At 42.6% G+C, this 21,022-nt stretch overlaps 1 protein-coding gene across 2 annotated transcripts in view; it reads left to right on the plus strand.

The window, feature by feature from the left end:
- LOC115095397 (neurotrypsin-like) overlaps positions 1-21,022 on the plus strand; it is a 94,772-nt gene that overhangs the window by 32,216 nt on the left and 41,534 nt on the right. For both annotated transcript variants that reach the window (XM_029608974.1, XM_029608975.1), the window contains 4 exons: positions 3,126-3,304; positions 14,386-14,527; positions 18,260-18,462; positions 19,999-20,140. In XM_029608974.1, the coding sequence (XP_029464834.1) occupies positions 3,126-3,304; positions 14,386-14,527; positions 18,260-18,462; positions 19,999-20,140 (666 nt within the window). The remainder of the gene's footprint in view (positions 1-3,125; positions 3,305-14,385; positions 14,528-18,259; positions 18,463-19,998; positions 20,141-21,022) is intronic.

The raw sequence follows: 21,022 nt of genomic DNA on the forward strand, positions 1-21,022 counted from the left end.
GTGCATAATTGTGTACCCCCATGCGCGCGCCGACCCTGGATTTTATAACATGCGCCTGCCTGCACGTGCATGTTATAAAATTGGACATACATGTACGCGCACATGTAGGCCGCGCACGCTTCTTTTAAAATCTACCCCATAATCCCTTTTTCCAGATTCACACTTGGAAAGGGGCGCACCCTTGGGTGCGGCTGAGGCCGGGCAAAACTCAGAAAAGCCCCAGGGTTTTTCAGTCTGGAGGGAAGCAACTGTTCCTTGAGGGATCTGGGTTTTCACTCTCGCTCCTCACACACTTGTTGAATGTTCTAACCAAAAATAAACTTTAGTAAAGTCAGTGTTAATTTGCAGTGTAATGATTCACAATAATAGAACAAAACAAGCTCCACACTAGAATCCAATAAAGAGAGCTGTGAAATAATCACCAGTACAGCTGTTTAAACTGTTCCCTGGATTTCCCTTGTAAGATGAGGATTTCCTGGGAAAGGCTATGGGAGTGCCACACATTTTTTTTTCTCATACTTATCTGTTACTCTTGGCCCTTATTAGTAACATTTTGGTTCTAGTTTTACCTTCCACCACCGCCATTGATGTAGAGAGCAGTGCTGGAGCTGCATCTAAGTGAAGTATCTAGCTTACGGGCCGATACAGTAAAGTTAGCGGGAGAGCAGGTGAACATCCGCTCTCCCGGCGCTCGCACAGGCCACTCTCCTGTGCGCGCGATTCAGTATTCAAATTAGGATCGGCAGTAAAAATAGGTAAAAATAGGTGCTAGGGACACTAGCGCGTCCCTAGCGCCTCTTTTTTGAACAGGAGCGGTGGCTGTCAGCGGGTTTTGACAGCCAACGCTCAATTTTGCCGGCGTCAGTTCTCAAACCCACTGACAGCCACGGGTTCGGAAACCGGACGCCGGCAAAATTGAGTGTCTGGTTTTCAACCCGCAAGCCGCAGGCTGACTTCAAATTTTATTTTATTTTTTTTAACTTTTTGTAACTTTCGGGACCTCCGACTTAATATCGCCATGATATTAAGTCGGAGGGTGCACAGAAAAGCAGTTTTTTCTACTTTTCTGTGCACTTTCCCGGTGCCCGGAGAAATTAGCGCCAACTTTGGGTAGGCACTAATTTCTGAAAGTAAAATGTGCGGCTTGGCTGCACATTTTCCTTTCTGAATCGCGCGGGAATACCTAATAGGGCCATCAACATGCATTTGCATGTTGCGGGCACTATTAGGTTCGGGGGGGGGGGGGTTGGACGCACGTTTTCGACCCCTTACTGAATAAGGGGTAACGCTAGCGCATCAAAAACGCGCGGCCTGTTAATTGGTTAGGGGTAGTAACTGCTGCAATAAGCAAGCTATTCCCATGCTTATTTGTTTACCCAGCCTGTGCCATTCAGTCCTTGTTGGTTGTTGTTTGAATATAATTCCTCTTTTCTTTATTCCCCCCTGCTGTTGAAGCAGTGAGTTGCGCTGGATATGTATTCCAAGTGAAGTATCAGGCTTAATTGATTCGGGGTAGTAACCGCCGTAACAAGCAAGCTACACCCATAATTATTTGTTTACCCAGACTATGTAATTCAGTCCTTGTTGGTTGTTGCCTGAATATAAATTACTCCATTTGAAAGGAAAGTTTCCAAAACCTGAGACCTACAACCCAGTCAAATTTCCATTGGCCTCTGGCCTACAACTATCGCATGGCAGTACAGCTCTGCTGACTCCGGGGATCTGTGGAGGACTGAGAAAACTCCACCTTTCTGCTTGCAATATGCAACTATTCGATCTGTAGTTTCTTCAGATCCTGTGTATTGCCCTTAAGTATGGCTGCTATAAAGCAACAGCATCCAACTGAGCATGCTCTATGCCCTTCTCTCTCTCTCAAAGCTTCTTAAAGAGAAACTCACTGTGAAAACACACTTCATGTATTGTGGGAGGGGGGGGGGGGGGTTACCCTGACACATGAACTGCCCTGATGGTTTCTCCCTGAAGAAGACTCGTTTTAACATTCCTTTCCAACTTTAGGTTAGCAATTGGACCTGAACTGTCTAAGGCAATTTTTCCTGGGAGATGGAAAAGGGCAAACATAGGGGTAAACAAATTTTGAACTAAAAATTGTCTAGTAATGAAACCATTCCAAAAGAAAGATTAGGAATGTATTTGGTGTTACTTCACTGAAAATAGACTGTAAGACTAGATATTATATCGTGGCGATGTGTTGAGCATGGAGGATTCAATTACAATGAGCTGATCATTGATAGATCATGAACGGTCAACCCAAAGCTTGTGCTGAGTAATCCATGGTCACTAAGAAGGTCAAAAAATTACTTTAGAGGGCCGGCCCAGATGCTTAGTAGCAGTGCTGCAGAGAGGGGAGTAGGTTTAATTCTTGATTCTGATTTTCTGCTTCCCAAGCAAGCAGGGGCTAGGGATGCTGCGGAAGTGGTGTTCACAACCCCTAGGGGGAAGAGAGTCACAGGCATTGTACAATGGCTCATGATGATTGTAGGATTTTAGAAGGAGTCTTGGCGCATGATCCCCAGCCACAGGATAATTCTAGTGGGAGTGCAAGGCCAGGACCAATTATGCCAGACTGGGCCCCCACTCAACAGTGAAGAAGGGGGGGGGGGGGGCCTGTCCAGACCATCTGCCACTGTACCTGAAGCCTCCACCAATGCTGCAATTCCTGACCCACCAGTGCTCAGGAACAGGAAGTGATGTCAGGGGCAGGACTACCGTAGAATGCAGCAGCCTCCAAAGTGCAGGGCCCAGGTCACTTGACCTTGTTTTCCTCTCCCGTCTCCCCAAAGGATGGCTCTGTCCAGCCAAGGACTGCTCCTGCTGCTGCAAAGGTTGTACTAAAATAATTGGGAGGTAATACAAAGTGGGTATAAAAATCCTTGGGTGTTTGTATGCCGAGCTGGAAAGCCAAAGGAGCAGAAGGAAACGGCCAGGTTGAAAAATGTTAGAAACCAGAGCAGGTCATACATGGAATTCAAGCACCTCTTTTACCTTCACTGGAGGTTTAGTGAGACATGGGGCTCTCTCTGACTTCTGATGATCTGATCTTGGGCATTCATGAGCTGGGGGAGGGGCACATTATTAATTTCTTATTCTGCCTGTATTGTTTGCAGTGGGAAGCCGAAAGCCTGGGTGTGGGCTCACTATGGACAGGGCTCTGGCCCAATTCTGCTGGACGAGGTGGAATGCTTGGGGCGTGAACTGTCACTGGACCAGTGCAGGAAGAGTAACTGGGGTGACCACAACTGTGACCACATTGAAGATGCGGGGGTATCCTGTGACCCCTTCACAGGTATTCATTAACCATAGCAGTGCCGGCGATAAAGCAGCGAGAAGCTAGGCCTTCACTAGTAAGGTCCAGATACTGAGAAAATCAGACCCCCAAACTAACCGGTGTGCCGAAAATATGTTAGAATGTGCTTGACCTTCACACAAGTGACTAAAAATAACTGCCCGATCCTGCTCACACCATCCTTTCTCCAGGAACTACACAGCAGTGCATCGTAGATGAGTAGCAGAGATTTTAAGCTCGGGGAAACTCAAATGAGTAAGATCCCTTCCTTATTATGATCATCAAATGGCCATCATTCATTTATTTATAGATTGTTCTTTATTTTTTTTTTTTTCCCACATTGCTCACCTGCCTCTCGAGCCTCCTGCTTCTAGGCTGTGCAGCCCTGCTGGCTGTTTTTAGACAGGGGAAGTCTGAGAAGGAGCAGCCCTGAGCCCCCAGGATCTGCCTCCTGATAAATCCCACCCTGCTTCAGGCAGTTCCAGCGGCCGTCCTCCAGCTGAGGAGCAGGGATCGGGGCTCCCGCTGCAGCATGCTACCACAGCTGGAAGATCTCGCCTCCAACTGGCCCGGGGCAATTTACTCCTGCTGGGCCCCACATAGTGTCCATCCCCTCACCCAGCTCCCTGTTCTTCTGGTCCTGCCTTCTAGCTCACCACCTCTTCTCAGGCCCCCCACCCCAATCCCATCCTATCTCTCTCCATCTCCCCCGTCTGCCTTCCCTTATCACGACCTCCCCCCCCCCATCTCCTCTTCTGTCTCCTCCTTCTCCCTGTTCCCCCTCTCTCTCACCACCCCCCTCTCACCCTTCTGTCACTCCCTCCGATCTCCCTCCTCTCCTCCACTTCCAGACGGCTTAAATTTAACCTGTACACTTCAGAGAGTAAAGGAGAGAGGAGAAGAGAGAAGAAAACAAAACAGCATGGCCCTACCCACCCCCTCAAAAACAAAAAATGCCAATAGTATCATTTTCTAAATAGATCAGAAGTTAGAAGCAGCATGAGCAGAGCAGTGCTACATGTTAGTTACAAATGTAAATACATAATTCACCACTTTCAAAAGTCCCATATTACAATATTTAAATTGAAAATAGACTTTTTTTCTACCATTGTCAGTATTTTTTTCTCATTGACTGTTTTCATTCTCCCCTTTGTTTCCTTTTGTTTTTTCACCTGGCAGTTTATTTCTGCTCCGTTGGGGCTTCCAGCTCACTCGGAGCTAGGGCTGGGATCTAGGAGCTATTATTCACATCTACACAGGGAGATTTTTCCCCGTTTTACATCCAGGGCCAGTGCTAGCTTTTTCGCTGCTCTGTGCAAACAATTACTGTGTTGCCCTCCCCCCCCCCCACCCTGATTTATGTACTCACTGACCCAAGCCTGTCCAAAAAAGCCCAGCTCCCACCAGCAATCTATGGGGCGGATTTTAAATGCCCTGCGCGCGTAAATCCGGCTGGATTTACGTGCGCAGCGCCCTCACGCACCGGTGGCCTATTTTGCATAGGCCACCGGTGTGCGCAGAGCCCCGGGACACGCGTAAGTCCCGGGGCTTCGTAAAAGGGGCGGGGAGGGGGCGTGTCGGGGGCGTTCCTGAAATGACGTGGCATTTCGGGGGCGTGATGCGGCGTTTCGAGGGCGGGCCTGGGGGCGTGGCGCCGGCCCGGGGGCATGGTCGAGGCTGGCTGGCGCGCGCAGATTTACGTCTGCTTTTAGCAGGCGTAAATCTGCCAACAAAGGTAAGGGGGGGGGTTAGATAGGGCCGGGGGGTGGGTTAGGTAGGGGAAGGGAGACGAAGGTGGGGGGAAGGCGAAGGAAAGTTCCCTCCGAGGCCGCTCCGAAATCGGAGCGGCCTCGGAAGGGACAGGCAGCGCGCGCTGGGCTCAGCACGTGCAGGTTGCATAAATGTGCACCCCCTTGTGCCTGGTGCGTGAACAAAAGTACGCAATCGCGCAAATGTTTTAAATCTACCCCTATATTTTTAAAAACTGGCACCTGCCGCACTTTCCCCTGAAGGAAGCCATGGATGGGGGAAGGGTATTAGGTACCCTAGGAAAACCTTACAGCCTTGCACACATGCCCCCCTCCATTCTCAAGAAACAAAGAGGAAGACGGTCTAACAAAGCTGTGAGGAATCAAAACAAGGAATAGCCGAAAGTCCTTCAAAAATCTTTTTATTAATTGCCCGACTCTAGGCCTGAGTTTCGCCCATCAGGGCTATAAAAGAAATATATAATAAATAATTAAATAAAAAACTTAAATTCAAAAATCAAAACAATTAAAATACAGTTAAAAACACAGACGCAAAATCAGCTCAACATAAACAATTCAACTTCATAATAAAAGGACAATTAGAGAATTAATCATATTCTAAAAAACAAGATACAGGAGAACATAAGTTAAAATTACAGCAAGATAAAGATGCAGAAAAAATTAGTTATATCAACTAGAACAATGAAATACAATATTAAAAATTGATTTTTCACTATAATAAAAAAATCTATAAAAACATACCTTATTTAAATCAAGATTGGCTTATTCATAAGTATGTTCTGTCCATGGAGGTTCATCAAAACTTAAATGTAAATAATATTATTAATATAAAAAATGATATTAATAATTTCAAAAAATTAAATATAATGAAAGTAATAATAATATTATAAGCCATGGTTACCTCACAAAAGCGCAATTAATGAGCCTTCATGTTCACACTGTCCAATTGACTGCACAAATGGTTTGTATTCATCCACCAACGGAAGTTCTCAATTTTAATTAGAGCAACTTCTAACTTCAACAAAAAAATGCATACAAATTACAACTGATGTTCTGAAATAAATGACCCAATAAGGAATAAAAAAATAAAAACAAAAATAAAAACAAAAAACAATTGTATTACATTAATTCAATAACTAATGTGCATAAGTTAGTATATCCTGTAAATGTGTACTGGCTGTCTATCTATTTAAACTAGCCACAATTATGCAAATGATGATTAAGCTATTTCATTTAAATGATTTTGTAGGAGAGGAATTTAAGATTGGACCCCTTTTTTTAAAAAAAAACAAAACAAAATGAATGACCAATAAATGCAGAACGCGATATCATTGAAGACAACGGTATCGCTTTCTGCATCTATTGTTTTCCCGGGCCATATATTTTTTACACACATCGCCTCAATAAATTGTAATTAGAATGTGCAGTAGTATTTAAAGGCAATAGCACAGCATGTTTTATAATTTTGAATTAATGCCGGTAGTATATGGGTTGTTCATGTATCGTTTTCTCTGTATGGTTATAAGATTGATAACATTGGTCATTCATTTTGTTTTGTTTTTTTTAAAAAAAGGGGTCCAATCTTAAAGTCCTCTCCTACAAAATCATTTAAATGAAATAGCTTCACCATCACTTGCATAATTGTGGCTAGTTTAAATAGATAGACAGCCAGTGCACATTTACAGGATATACTAATGTATGCACATTAGTTATTTAATTAATATAATACAATTGTTTTTTGTTTTTATTTATTTATTTATTTATTTTATTCCTTATTGGGTCATTTATTTCAGAACATCAGTTGTAATTTGTATGCATTTTTTTGTTGAAGTTAGAAGTTGCTCTAATTAAAATTGTTTTGATTTTTGAATTTAAGTTTTTTATTTAATTATTTATTATATATTTCTTTTATAGCCCCTGAAGCAGCCCCTTGATGGGCGAAACTCAGGCCTAGAGTCGGGCAATTAATAAAAAGATTTTTGAAGGACTTTCGGCTATTCCTTGTTTTGATCCCCCTCCATTCTCTACACACACACACACAAATTAGGCATTTATAACAAATTTTACATGAAAAAGACCATTCAAAAGTACAGTCTTCTGAGGCAAACATATCACTTACAACGAGCATATTATATTTACATGCACTGCTGCAGTGCTAACCAGAAAACTGCAAAAACAACATTTGGAACTCCTATGGAATTAGAGATTTTGTAATGCTTGTTGGGTGTAGGCTTGGCCCTCAGAAAGGCATGAATAAACAGAATTACCAGTATAATACTGTATAGTAAAACTCCCATACCAAACACCCCTAACTGTTAGCACTCAAACAATAATAACCTTATCTATGAAAAGGCAACACTGCACATATTACAAGGATAGAACACCAATACACCTCCTAGTAGGAAAACAGATCGTTTTAGACTACTATAGATCCCTTCACAGAAACTACATGCCAGCAAAATACCTCATCTTGGTCACATATGCAGAACACAGGCAGTCCCTGACCAAATACAGGATAAAGAGTCCAAAAACTATAAACTGAAATGTGCAGAGAAGAACTAGACTAGAACCCACAACAAGCCAGTCGCTATATGCAGAGCAACAATGGAAAAACAGAAACAGTACCATTCTTCATAAAACATTAAACAAAATCAAGAAATATAAAACATCAATTATAATAGTAAAACTATATTCATAAAAAGAATAAATATTTCAAACTAGTTAATGAATAGAATATTCAAAATTTCCCAAACACCAATAAAATATTTCAAAACAGCAGACACATCAAACACTAAGCAATAATTATAACAAATAAGGATTTAAAAATCCCTCTTTTCATACCTGGGGACTTTTTATTTCCAAATGCCTGAGATTAATATAGATTAATGGGGGAGAGGAGGGGAGAGGAGGGGAAAGGCTCTCTCTCTCACACACACACACAAAACACAACACAAGCAGGCTCACATTTACACACACACACACACACACACACACATTCAAAGCAGGCTCACATTCACACATACTCATACACAAATCCCAGACATGTTCCCACTCATATACACACACACAACCCAGACAGGATCCTATTCACCAACACCCACACAACGCAGACAGATTCCCATTCACCCACACCCACATACACAACGCAGACTGATTCCCATTTACTCACACACACCCCAGGCCTACTTCCATTCACATACATACATATCCCCAAGGCAGACTTCCATACACATACATAGAGGCAGGCTTCCTTTCTCTCACACACACATCAACAGAGGCAGGCTTCTTTTCTCTCACACACACATCAACATAGGCAGGCTTCCTCTCTCACACACATATGCAGGCTTCCTCTCTCTCACATACATACATACATACATACATACATACACAGGCACACATGCTTCTTTCTCCCATACACAGGCAGGAAGGCTTCCTCTCCCACACACACATACAGACAGGCTTCTTTCTCTCATACACATACACATACATATACACACACACAGAGGCAGGCTTCCTCTTACATCGACAGACACACACATTTTCAGGCAGGCTTCCTCTTTCACACAAACATACACACAAGCAGGCAAGCTTCCTCTTTCACACACACAGACGCACACACAGCTATTCCATGGTTTTTCAGTGGTGGCATGGACTATCTTCTTCTTTGGCCGCCATTAAGTTGGGCACTGCCAGCTACTCTACTGCCTGTACTCTTTTTCAGCTGCTAGCAGGCTGGGCTTTGCTGGCAGCCCCATGGCCTCTCCTGCTGCCACTGTCTCCTAAGTATTCCACTATGTGCAAATGTACAGCATGCACACCCGGTCATACCAAGCCTGTTTACATCCCCTCCCAACTCACCTCCACCAGTCATTCTAGTGACAGTCCTCAGGTCAGGGCCATGAAAAGAGCCTCCTCCTGGAACCCTGCAGTCAAGGATCTTGAATCTGGCCACTAGGTGACACTGTTGCACAATAACTGAGACTCTGGATCAATCCATGTTGCAACTACAGCTTGAGGACTGTGTTCAGTTTTGGTCACCACTTCTCAAAAAAGATATAGCAGAATTAGAAAATGTATAGAGAAGGGCAAAAAAAAAAAAGATAAAGAGGACTGAATGGCTCCCCTAAGAAGAGAGGGAAAACAGATTAGAATTCTTCAACTTGGAAAAGAGATGGCTGAAAGGGGACATGATGGAAGTTTATAAATCATGGTTAAAGTGGAACAAGCAAAAAGAAGATGGTTATTTACCCTTTCAAATACTAAAACAAAGGGACAGAGAAGGAGAGAAAAATGCTGAGAAATGATAGGAAAAAGATAATATAGATGAAAAGAACAAAATTGCTGAACATATAGAAAGGCATAATTTAATGGGACAAAGCCAACATGGCTTTAGTTAGCCAAGGGAAGTCTTGCCTCACAAATTTGCTACATTTTTTTGAAGGTATAAATAAACATGTGGATAATGGTGAGCCAGTTGATATAGTGTATCTGGATTTCTAGAAAGCATTTGACAAAGTCCCTCATGAGAGACTTCGTAGAAAATTAGAAAGTCATGGGATAGGTGGCAGTACCCTATTTTGGATTGAGAACTGGTTAAAAGATAAAAAACAGAGAGTAGGACTAAATGGTAAATTTTCCCAATGGAAAAAGATGAATAGTGGAGTGCCCCAGGGATCTGTTCTGGGACCGATGCTTTTTAATATATTTATATATGACCTGGAAATGGGAACAAGTGAGATAATCATATTTGCTGATGATGCAAAATTATTCAAAGTTGTTAAATCACAAGAGAATTGTGAGAAATTGCAAGAGGACATTGCAAAACTGTGAGACTAGACATGCAAATGGAAAATGAAATTTAATAAGTGAAAAGTGATGCACTTAGGGAAGAGTAACCCAAATTATACAATGCATGGTTCCACATTAGGAGACACCACTCAGGAAAAGGATCTAGGTGACATTGTTGAAAATACTTTGAAATCTTTTGCTCAGTGTGCAGCAGCAGCCAAGAAAGCAAATAGAATGCTAGGGATTATTAGGAAAGGAATGGAGAATAAAACAGAATATCACAATGCCTCTGTATCGCTGCATGGTGTAACCTGTTCTTGAGTATTGTGTGCAGTTCTGGTCACCACATCTCAAAAAAGATATAGCAGAATTAGAAAAGGTACAGAGAAGGGCGACCAAAATGATAAAAGGGATGAAACAATTCCCCTATGAAGAAAGGCTAAAGAGATTAGGACTGAGGGAGAATGATAGAGGTCTATAAAATAATGAGTGGACTGGAACGCATAAACGTTAATGAGTTGTTTACTCTTTCTAAAAATAAAAAGACCAGGGGACACTCAATGAAGTTACTAGCTAATACATTTAAAATTAATAGAAAATATTTTTTTATTCAGCACATAATTAAGCTCTTGAATTCATTGCCAAGTGATGTGGTGAAAGCTATTAGTGTAGCTGAGTTTAAAAAAGATTTGGACAAGTTCCTGAAGGAAAAGTCCATTAACCGTTATTAAGGTAGAGTTGCATAAATCCACTGCTTATTCTTGGGAAAAGCAGCTTGGAATCTCATCTACCCCTTGGGATCCTGCCAGGTACTTGTGACCTGGATTGGCCACTGTTGGAAACAGGATACTGGGCTTGATGGACTTAGGTCTGACCCAGAATGGCATTTCTTATGTTCTTATCTAAGCTCTCTATGCTGTGGTACAATTATGCAACTTAAGCGTTATTAGTTTAATGGAGTGTCCCTTTGTTTAGTATTTGAAAGGGTAAATAACCATCTTTTACTTACTCATTCCAATCTAATCATGATTTATAAACTTCCATCATGTCCCCTTTCAGCCATCTCTTTTCCAAGTTGAAGAGCTCTAATCTGTTTCACCTCTCTTCGTAGGGGTGCCATTCAGTCCTCTTTATCATTTTTGTGGCTCTTCTCTGTACCTTTTCTAGTTCTGCTATATCTTTTTTGAGAGGCAGTGACCAAAACTGCACACATTCGTCAAGGTGTAGTTGCAACATGGATTGATACAGAGCCAGTAGGATATTCTCTATTTATCTTCCATTCCTTTCCAAATAATTCCTAATGTTCTATTTGCTTTTTTGACTGCTGCCACAATCTGAGCTGAACATTTCAATGTATTGTCCACAGAGGTTCTTTTCCTGGATGGTGATTCTTAATTCGAAACCAGGCTCTGTGTTTCTGTAGTTGGAATTATTTTTCCCTATGTATATCGCTTTGTTCTTGTCCACAATGAATTTAATCTGCCATTCAGATGCCCAGTCTTCCAAGGTCCTTTAACAACTTTGAATTATGTTGTGTCATCCACAATAGGACACTGTCTCCTATTTCATGACTTTTTAATTTCCAGAGGAGTCTTTCAAGAGGGACTTTATCAGGTGCCTTCTGAAATGCCAAATACATTTTATCAGGGGGTCCCAATCTCTTTGGGAGCGTGGACCCCTTTTCCACTTCCAAAATGTTCACAGCCCTCCACATGCTTCTCTTTTTTTATCTGCAGTTATGTGCCATACATAGAAAAATCTATTAATGTAATAACAAAGAAATAATTATATACCCACCGGACTCATTCATAATACATAAAACTTATTAAATAATGCTTACTGATATAAACGGAATACATATGATTGCAAGGCACAGCAGTAAATGTGGAAGAATGTACTCATATTCAGTAACTTATGCAGTGTAACTACAGGCGGCCACACAGCTGGATCTGGAGTGACTGGGGGGAGGGATTGGTAAGGATGGACTAGTAAGGATGGACTGGTAAGGATGGACTAGTGGAGGGAGAGAGACAGACAGCCTGGCAGGGATGGACTGGTGGAGGATGAAAGAGAGAGACAGACTGGCAGGGATGGGCTGGTGGACAGAGAGAGAGAGAGCTACTGGTGGGATGGACTGGTGGAGGGTGAGAAAGCGAGTGACTGGTGGGGATGGGCTGGTGGGGGGATAGAAGGGGACTGGTTGGGATGAATTGTAGAGCAAAGACAGAGAGAGAGAGAGAGAGAATGATTGGGAAAGGTGAAGGAGGGATGTGTGAGAGATGTTTGTGCACATATTTCCCTCCCAGCCCCCACCCTCAATATGGCATTTTTTTGAAAATTATTATTGCTGTTTTTAAAGAAAATCACTTGTGGCAAGGAAACCACCCTGTTGGTTTGATCTTGGCAGGGATCAGTGGCTCTCTCCACACTGCCTGCTATCAAATTTCATACATGCGGAGATAGGACATCCCTGCTCATAAAGCAAGAGGCACTGCTACAAATATTTTGCACCATTATTGCAAGGTGCTGGGCATGCATGTCGGTGGCATCTCTAGACAGAAGAACCTTCTAAGTAACAAAAAAGAACCTGGCCAATTTCAATCATTAAATAAAACTACTACTAAAATTATTCAAGAGCATCAATCAAAACTTCTTCTATATAGAAGTGGGACAAATCCTAATATAAAACCTGCATCTCACTTTCTACAATACCCTGCGTTCACAGAAACTCCTCCAACAAAGGGTGCAAAGCAGAACATTAAAAAAAAATATCCAAATTCTATTGTTACCTCAGTAACAGCAAATTAAACTCCCTCCACTATCAGAATCATTGTATAATACACAATGATGCAAAAAATGTACTCAGAATCTATAGGAAGCCTGCCATACCCTAACTATCAGATTCAAATAGTAACTTCCTTACCTATGAAAAGGCAACACTGCAAATATTACAACAGGCCCTAAAACACCAATACACCTATTAGAAAAACAGAACAAGTCGGGCTACTATAGATCCCTATATAGAAATTACTGCTAGCAGAATATCTTACCTAAGTCACACATGCAGAACACAGACAGACTCTTGCAAAATGCAGAATACAGAGACCAAAAGTATAAATATAAATGTGCAGACGAAGACTGAATTGGAAATCGCAAGAAGCCAGACTCTATACGCATTGCAATAATGTAGAAAAAGAAACATCACTGTTACTCAGAAAACATCAAATAATAATAATACAATCAAGAAATATAAAATATCAAAAATAATAAAAACATACTAATAAAAAGAATATTTCAAAACAACTGAGATATAGAGCATCCAAAAATGTAAAACTTTTATAAATTATTTTTAAATTTCACAAACAACAATAACATATTTCAAAACATTAGACACATCAAATAACAGACAATAATTAAAACTAATAAAGATTTTAAAATCCCCCATTCTCCATACCTGGGAACTTTAAAATAACTAACTTACTAACTAACTAACTAACTAACTAAATTTCCAGTCACCCTGATATTGCCATAGATTAGTAGGGGTGGGAAGAAAGGTTCACCAACTTTCTCCACTCTTTCATACACACACGCACGCACACTCCCTCTCTCTCACACACGTTCACACAAACACGGACCCTCTCATACACGCATCCTCTCTCTCTCACACACACACACTTCCTCCCTCTCATACACACATGCTCTCTCACACCCACACATGCTCTCTCATTCACACCCACACACACACTCCCTCTCACACAAACATGCTCCCTATCTCTCATAACACGTGCTCTCACACATACAAACATGCCCTCCCTCTCAAACACACATGCTCTCTTTCATACATATGATCTCTCTCTCTCTTATGTATACATGCTCTCTCTCTCATTCACTCCCTTTTGCTCATATACACCTACTCACAAGCTCCCTCGCTGTCTTTCATATAGGTTCTCTCTCACACACATGTTCATACATCCTCTCTCTCACCCAGGCCTCTCCTTATCTTTTTTCCTGGAGTCTGCAGTCCTGCTTGTCAGTATCTCATGCTGGCAATTCACACTTTCCTTCAATATATCTTTGTTTGATATCTAAAGCAGTTAAACTCAGGTGTTTCTTACTCACTCATTCCAACCCTTCCCATCAGTTTCCTGCTTTTGCTTCTAACTTCTGAGATAGTTATTTAGAGCAGCAATCCAGAATGGGGAATAAACCTCACTTTACAAAACCTCTCTTATCCATAAAATACTCACAAGGGTGTTTCTTGCACAAATTCTGATTTCATAAAAAAAAAGAAGCAAATACTTTTTTCAGTGTAAAAATATTACATGCAGCATTTGTCTTTTTATTTATATTATTTATTTATATTCCTAAACCTGCATGGCGAATTCTGCTTCACCTTCTCAGATAGTCATCCCGAAGCAAATGAAGCCACTATTATGGCTTGCAGTGTCACTTGCAGCCCCATTGGTACTATTAGAGAGACTTAGTTGCTGTGGTTCTCTTTTCTCTCTGCTTTTTCCCTTGCAGATGGCACAGTGAGGCTCACTGGTGGGAGCAGCCCTAGTGAAGGAAGGGTGGAGGTTTATTACAGTGGAGATTGGGGTACAGTGTGTGACGACGGCTGGACAGAACTCAGTGCCCAGGTGGTTTGCAGACAACTGGGATTCAGGTACAAGAAGGAAGAAACACCTAAGTACAACTCTTATGGAAGCCCTTGAACAGAAAGGGGTTTGATAGACAGAGAATGTAAATGAAGAAGAAAATAGTTTCCAGGGAGTTGAAAAAATGTGCACAGCTACCCCTCCCTCCCCTGCAAATCCCAGAGTGAGCAGAACCCAAAAGTTCCCAACTTACAGAAGAACCGGTTTCTCCACACTTATCATCAGGGTCAGTGCTATGGGGGGGGGGGTGTATGGGATAGAATCAGGGTACTTCCCTCTGCTGACATGTCACAGGGGGCATTGTGGGCCTGCCTGGAGGTGAAAGAAACAGTTCTGGGCTGGGCAGCCACTAGTAGTCTTCACAGAATGGCAACAGGAAGGTAATCAGCACAGAGTATATGAGCTGCCATGTGTTTAAAGGTCCAACAGCTGCCCAAACCCCTTTCTCCCACATGGGTTTCTTGTTTACAAGGAAACTTTGAGGGGTGGTGGAGGCACTGAAAGATCTATGAGAATGTGCTGGCTCACAGACCCCATGCAATTTTTCCCTCCTACTGTTGCTTCTCTGTGGATCTCTACCTGACTGGCCAGCCAGCTAAAACAGGTGAAGTGAAGTAGGAGGTAGGAAGGAGATGATCTAGCAAAGGATAATTGTGTGTGTGTGTGTGTGGGGGGGGGGGGCTTTTAGAAAGGAGAGGACCTGGGAAAAGTCCATGGTGAGGGGAGGAGAGAGAGTATCTGAGAAGGAGCCATGGGCATACTTGGGAACTTTGAGTTCTGGTTACTGTTACAGGTTTAGTGTGTTTGAGTGGAAAGATACAAAGCCAGTATTCCCTGGTGAGATTTGCTACTCCAAGACACAAAATACTCTGAGTCACTACAATTATGGATTCTAGAAATAAGTTTATTTTGTATCCGGTTATGCTTCAAAAAGCAATGCAGCAGAGATAATACATAGATATAGCAAAGACAATTTTTATAATAATAATACAGTTCAGTAATTTCCTATACTGTTGTAATAAGGACTCAGGAAAACAGCAGTGCTCTATCACTTCTGGAGTCTCTCTCTCTCTCTCTCTCTCTCCTAAGCCTCTGTTAGTTATACACTTTTTGTCTGCAAATCTGAAAACATGTTTTGAGAGACACATGCAATCTCCCAAAACATAGCCAGAGTGAAAAATAGTTTGTTTTATTTTGGACTTTAACTCCCTCACCATATAGCCTGTACATCTGTTGTTTACCTCTCCCTTTCCCAGACTTGTTTTATAGTCACATGATGAATGGTGAGTGAGAGAATATTCAAGCCTATTTTCTGAAATCATCCTTAGCCAAGCTTGTCAGATTTAGGATAAATACTTTTTCTTCCATTCCCTCCCCTGAGATTCCCTCACACATACTCTCTCACACAAACACCCTTTTCACTCAGACACACTCTTTCTCATTCTCTACCCCAACCCAGCACTTTTTCCTAACCCTCAGGCCAGACCTCAGCACGTTTCTTCTTCCCCCCTTGCCTGAGGGAACTCAAGCACTTTCTCCTTTCTCCCAAATCCAGACCCCAGCACTTCCCCCTTAAGCCAGACCCTGGCACTTTCCCTTCCTCCAGCCCAAGATTCCCTCTCATCCCTTTTTCTCTCTACCTCTCACCAGGTGAGTCCTTCTACCCCTTCCCAGGCTTGAACCAAGCACTTGTCCCTTCTCCCCATCCCTCCCCAGTGTGCAGAGTCCACTTCTATTTTACCAGTACGCTAGACACCTAAGGAGATAGTGGCCTAGGGTGAAGGATCTAATCAGCTTGTGGACCTTTGGGTTAATAATTTAGCAGGGTGGGCAGAGGGGCAAAGAAGACCCGGCTGAAACCTACACTCTCACCAGCCTCTAACCCACTCTGAAGATAGCATGTGACTGGCTTTCCTGAGTGATTCAAACCCTGTTGCCACTTCCTCCAGCCTACCTAGCCCAACTCAATTCCTTTCACTATTCCTTTGGCTTGCATAGGCCAATTCAGTCCCCGCTGCTTCTTCTTCTTCCTTCTTCTAGCCTATGTGGGCTAACTCCAACTTCCTTCCAGGCCATACTGCCTACAACGTCCTTTTGGCCCAAACGTCCTTCTGTGTAGGCTGATAACATCAACCTCTTTCTGGCCACAGGAGCTGTTGATTCTGCCCTCTTTCTAGCCTGCACAGGTTGCTGTTTCTGCCTTCCTCTGCCAGCACATCCATTTTCCTCAGTTTCTCCCTTCAGTCAGATGCAGGGCAGTATCCCGGAATTTCCCTGATGTCTCCAGAGATCTAGAGATTTTTCTGAAATTCTGAAGTCTCCAGGTGAAATCCAGAGAGCTTAGGGATGGGAGGGTAATAGGAGGGAGAAGAACCAGAAAAGGAGTCATGCTGAAATTAGGAATTTTAGAGGACAGACAAGTATATTTGTGCCCATAGTCTCCCCCTACCCTCATCCTCACATTTTTCTCCCTCCATTCTGATCCCAGTTCTCTTTTTCCCCAACCTGGAGGGTAGAAGGAGAGCTGGACATTTCTTTTATAATCTGCTGCTGGCCCACACTTGGATTTTGATAATTTTTCTATCCCCAAGGAACTTTTCACCCTAATCAACAGCCTCTCTTTCGTACCCCTAGTTACAACCTTGCATGGAGGAAAAGGGGTAGGAGCAGGAGGGAGAGGAGCCAGGGTCAACAAGGAGTTAGGAAAGGGTGGAGCTGGGGAGAGGGGGAAGAGGTAGGAGGAATAAGGGAGAATGTGAGGGGGAACCAGGAAGGCACCATAGGGGATGGAAGAGAGGATACAAAGGGGAGTAGGAAGGAGAGCAGCCAGAAAGGTACCATGGGGTAGATGGCAAAGGAAGACGATGTAGCGGATCCAGGGGGGAGGGAACCTGGGATTGTGGACCTTTTCTCAAATTTCCGTCCTGGTCCCCAGAATGTCTGAAACAGCGTTGATTATCATTTTAAAAGAACTTTGCTAGATCCTACACAAGTATCATAACATTTTCACTTACCACACATGGCGCCTTCCTTCCAAGCATACCTCATTCTCACATTTGCTCTCGCATATGAATACTGCCTGTAGCCACACTAAAATCATGTAGTCATACTCCCGCATTCAGATGTCTTAATCATACTCATACATCACTTAGCCAACAAGAAAAGCCAGCAGAACATCTTTATTTTTTAAATTTATTTTTATTGTTTATATGGTATTCTTTTCCAGGGTAATTTACAAGTAATTAAATGACAAAAAATAAGAATTTACTGGAAATCAATAATAAAAAAAAGTTCAGATTTACAACTTTTCCCTTTTTAGCTGTTTTTTCACGTGGCAAATCCCTCTTTGGGTCAGATGGGTCCCTATCATTGTCTTTTTGGTGAATGGAGATCGCCTTCCTCCCTTCTGAGGTGTCCTCTCCCTCCTTCAGTTATTCCTGGCAGCAAAGAAAGTTAATTTTTCAGGAATATTCAGTGGGATAAACATTCTGCTAAATATTCTTGTGTAAAGTTATCTGGCACTACGTACCCAGATAACCTTCAAAACTATCCAGCTATATTAAAATACAGCTAGTTAGGTTTGAAAGCTATCCGGTTATGTATTCCCGCTGAATGCCCCTGACAACTTATCTGCCTAACTTTAGCCGAATAAGTTGTTCACTTGCCACTTTTCTGAATATTGCCCTCACTGTACATAAATTCAATGAATTAACCAATTCTTTATTTCTTTTTTCCTTCAGTGGTTCTGCCAGCGTGGCATCGGACGGAGAGTTTGATGCCGGAGAAGGATTTATTCTTTTGGATGAGGTGGCGTGCTCTGGCTTGGAGGATTCTCTCTTGGACTGTCCTCACAGCAGCTGGGGGCAGCACGACTGCTCTCATGCGGAGGACGTGGGGGTCCGCTGCTCGAATGATAGCAATGATATCACCGACGTGCCTTCAGGTAAGCTGGCTGTTGAGCCTGAGAAACTGTGATGTCCTACCCAGTCTATGGATACTCAAACATGTAAAAAAAAAAAAAAAAGCCAAACCAAAAAAAAAATATAAATCCACCTCAAATTACAATTAGCTCAGTTAAGAAAAAATGAGACAATCCAGGTCATGCTATAACTGTTCGCTTCGTAAAGGAGAGTAGAGGTTGAGTGAACCTTTCTTAACCCTAAGTTCTATTTCAAACCGGTAACCCTGGCCTGAATCAACGAACCCCAAAAACAGACAAAATCCCTAACAGAACATCAGCTACCACCAGAACTAATTGGTAATATACAAGAATCTGCTTTATTAGTTCACATGTAAGTAAATGAGGGAAGGACAATTTGCAAAGGCAGTTACACAGGTAAATCCCTGGGGCTGAAAATTGCCTCCCCGCCCCCTTTTCCCTGTGACTAATGCTAGTTGCAGGAAAAAGGGACTGTTCCTGGGGGGAGGTCATGGGAAGAGAATTTGCAAATTCCCATATGGGCTTTGCCTGCTGGCAAAGCAGGTGCCAAGTTCACGGATATTTCTGTGCTCACGAATCTTGGTAAAGCTGATTTCCAAAGAAAAAGTACCTGCAAACCTTCAAATGAGCCGGGCTTTTGAACATATTGCCTCCTGTGCTTTTTATACAACTTTGTATTTTTTGGAAGTTAGCTATAAGATCCTTTTCAAAAAGCATGACTGGACCAGGAGGTGGCAATTTCATAAATAAGTCCCTCCCATAGAATGGAGCACCAACTCTTGCAGAATTCTTAAAGTGGAACTCTTGTCATAGAGGAGCAAATGGTCACACAGGTGATGACATCATAGCCTTGACCATTGGATATCTGACAGTGATGTCATCAGTGTGCAACCACTTCTATATTGGCAATTCGTTTTTATTATGATTTGTAAATCTAAGATATGATTCTGTACTCTATAAGAGAGTAAGAGGACAGAAAATTAGATTCTCTTTTGAAGTACTGCTGCGTGAAGCAGTGGGAGGGTTGTACCTAGGTGCATTGCAGAACACTTTAGGAAAGAAGAATGATACAAGCAGTAGCAGTGGAAGTGTTGTATTTCCCTCCAGCATCTCCCAGCACTAAGGTGAGAGCAGGAGAAGTGCACCAGTGTATTCTGAGAAAACTGCCCGGTATATTCCCAGAGCTCTCAACGGTGACATCACAGCTGATAACCGAGTTGTTCCACCTCTGGTTTCATATATTTTCTGATGCACCATGGGCATACGATTATGGTCAGTTGAGGCACTCCCGTGTTTCAATATGCAATTATTAGTGTCCTAATGTAATTTGAAGTAATATGGATTGAGAACGAAAAGGGACATCTGAGATTTGAATCGTGCGATTGATGGGTTAGGTACTGGACCACCCCGTCGATGCAGAGGAAGCCATGTCCTCAGCAGAGGTCCTCTCCAGGCATGGCTATCCTCAGTATCACTGGGAGAAGGAGTCTGTCCTTGGCACTGCTTATGCTGACTTTGCGCTGGTTATCCATGCTCTAGGACCCGCTGTGCGGCTGGTGAATGGAGAGAGCACCAAGGAAGGGCGGGTGGAACTTTTCCTAAATGGAGAATGGGGTAGTGTCTGCGACGATGGATGGACTGACAGGGATGCAGCTGTGGTTTGCAGACAGCTTGGATACAGGTAGAGTATTAATTGGTGCAACTTAGCAGTAAGAAATATGGGTGGGGATGGAGGCAGGGACCTCCCTGAGTCTTTGTGTTTGATTATTATAATCCTGCTCCCTTTGTAGTACAAGATGAATCTGTTCATGTCTCTATGTTTGCATATTAGTGCAATCCATTAGTAAGTGTGCATTTCAGCTTAGTTTGCAGATGTTGTGGTTTCTGCGCAAATATTTTGATTAGCAGTACAAATTGCTAATCAAAAAAAAAATATTAGTGGGGGTTGCTAATGAGATACCTCAAACAGTTTAATGCCTTGCTGGGTGTCTGTGCAGCTCTGCATTTGTATTGGACTGGGTATTTATATGCATTCATATGTTTGGATATGACTATATCTGGGAGATGTTTTCCAGCAGACTTTCATGTACATACAACATGAGAAATCGACAGAGGCAGACACCAAAATTGAAAAACACGTGTTCATCCAGTGCCTGCAGTGAGTTCCTCAGAGCTGGCAATCACATGAAACTTGCAAATTGCACAAAAAATGCATTCCCAACTCCTTCTGAGAACTTGACTCCATCACCACTGCCTGGAGCTTTCTAGATAAGTCTTTGTCCCAGCCTTGCTGCACAGGCCTGGCTGCCCTTTCTGTGGTTTTAACCCCTTCTGAGTGCTCTGACAGGTGTCTCAGCTGTTTTCATGGCCTGCCCAAGGCTTAGTTCTAACTCCATGACTTTGACTGGGTACTAAGATGGTATCTTGTGGCTGAATTGATGGGACAACACCTTCAGCCTCCTCAGAGATTCTGACCACCACAGTCTTCACCCCTCCTCTGAGTTCCTAGAACAGAGATGCACACTGGAAATGCAGGTTTTCTGCACACCAGCCAATGCAGTAC

Source organism: Rhinatrema bivittatum, chromosome 7 (assembly GCF_901001135.1).
Source record: "Rhinatrema bivittatum chromosome 7, aRhiBiv1.1, whole genome shotgun sequence".
Taxonomy (NCBI): Eukaryota; Metazoa; Chordata; class Amphibia; order Gymnophiona; family Rhinatrematidae; genus Rhinatrema; species Rhinatrema bivittatum.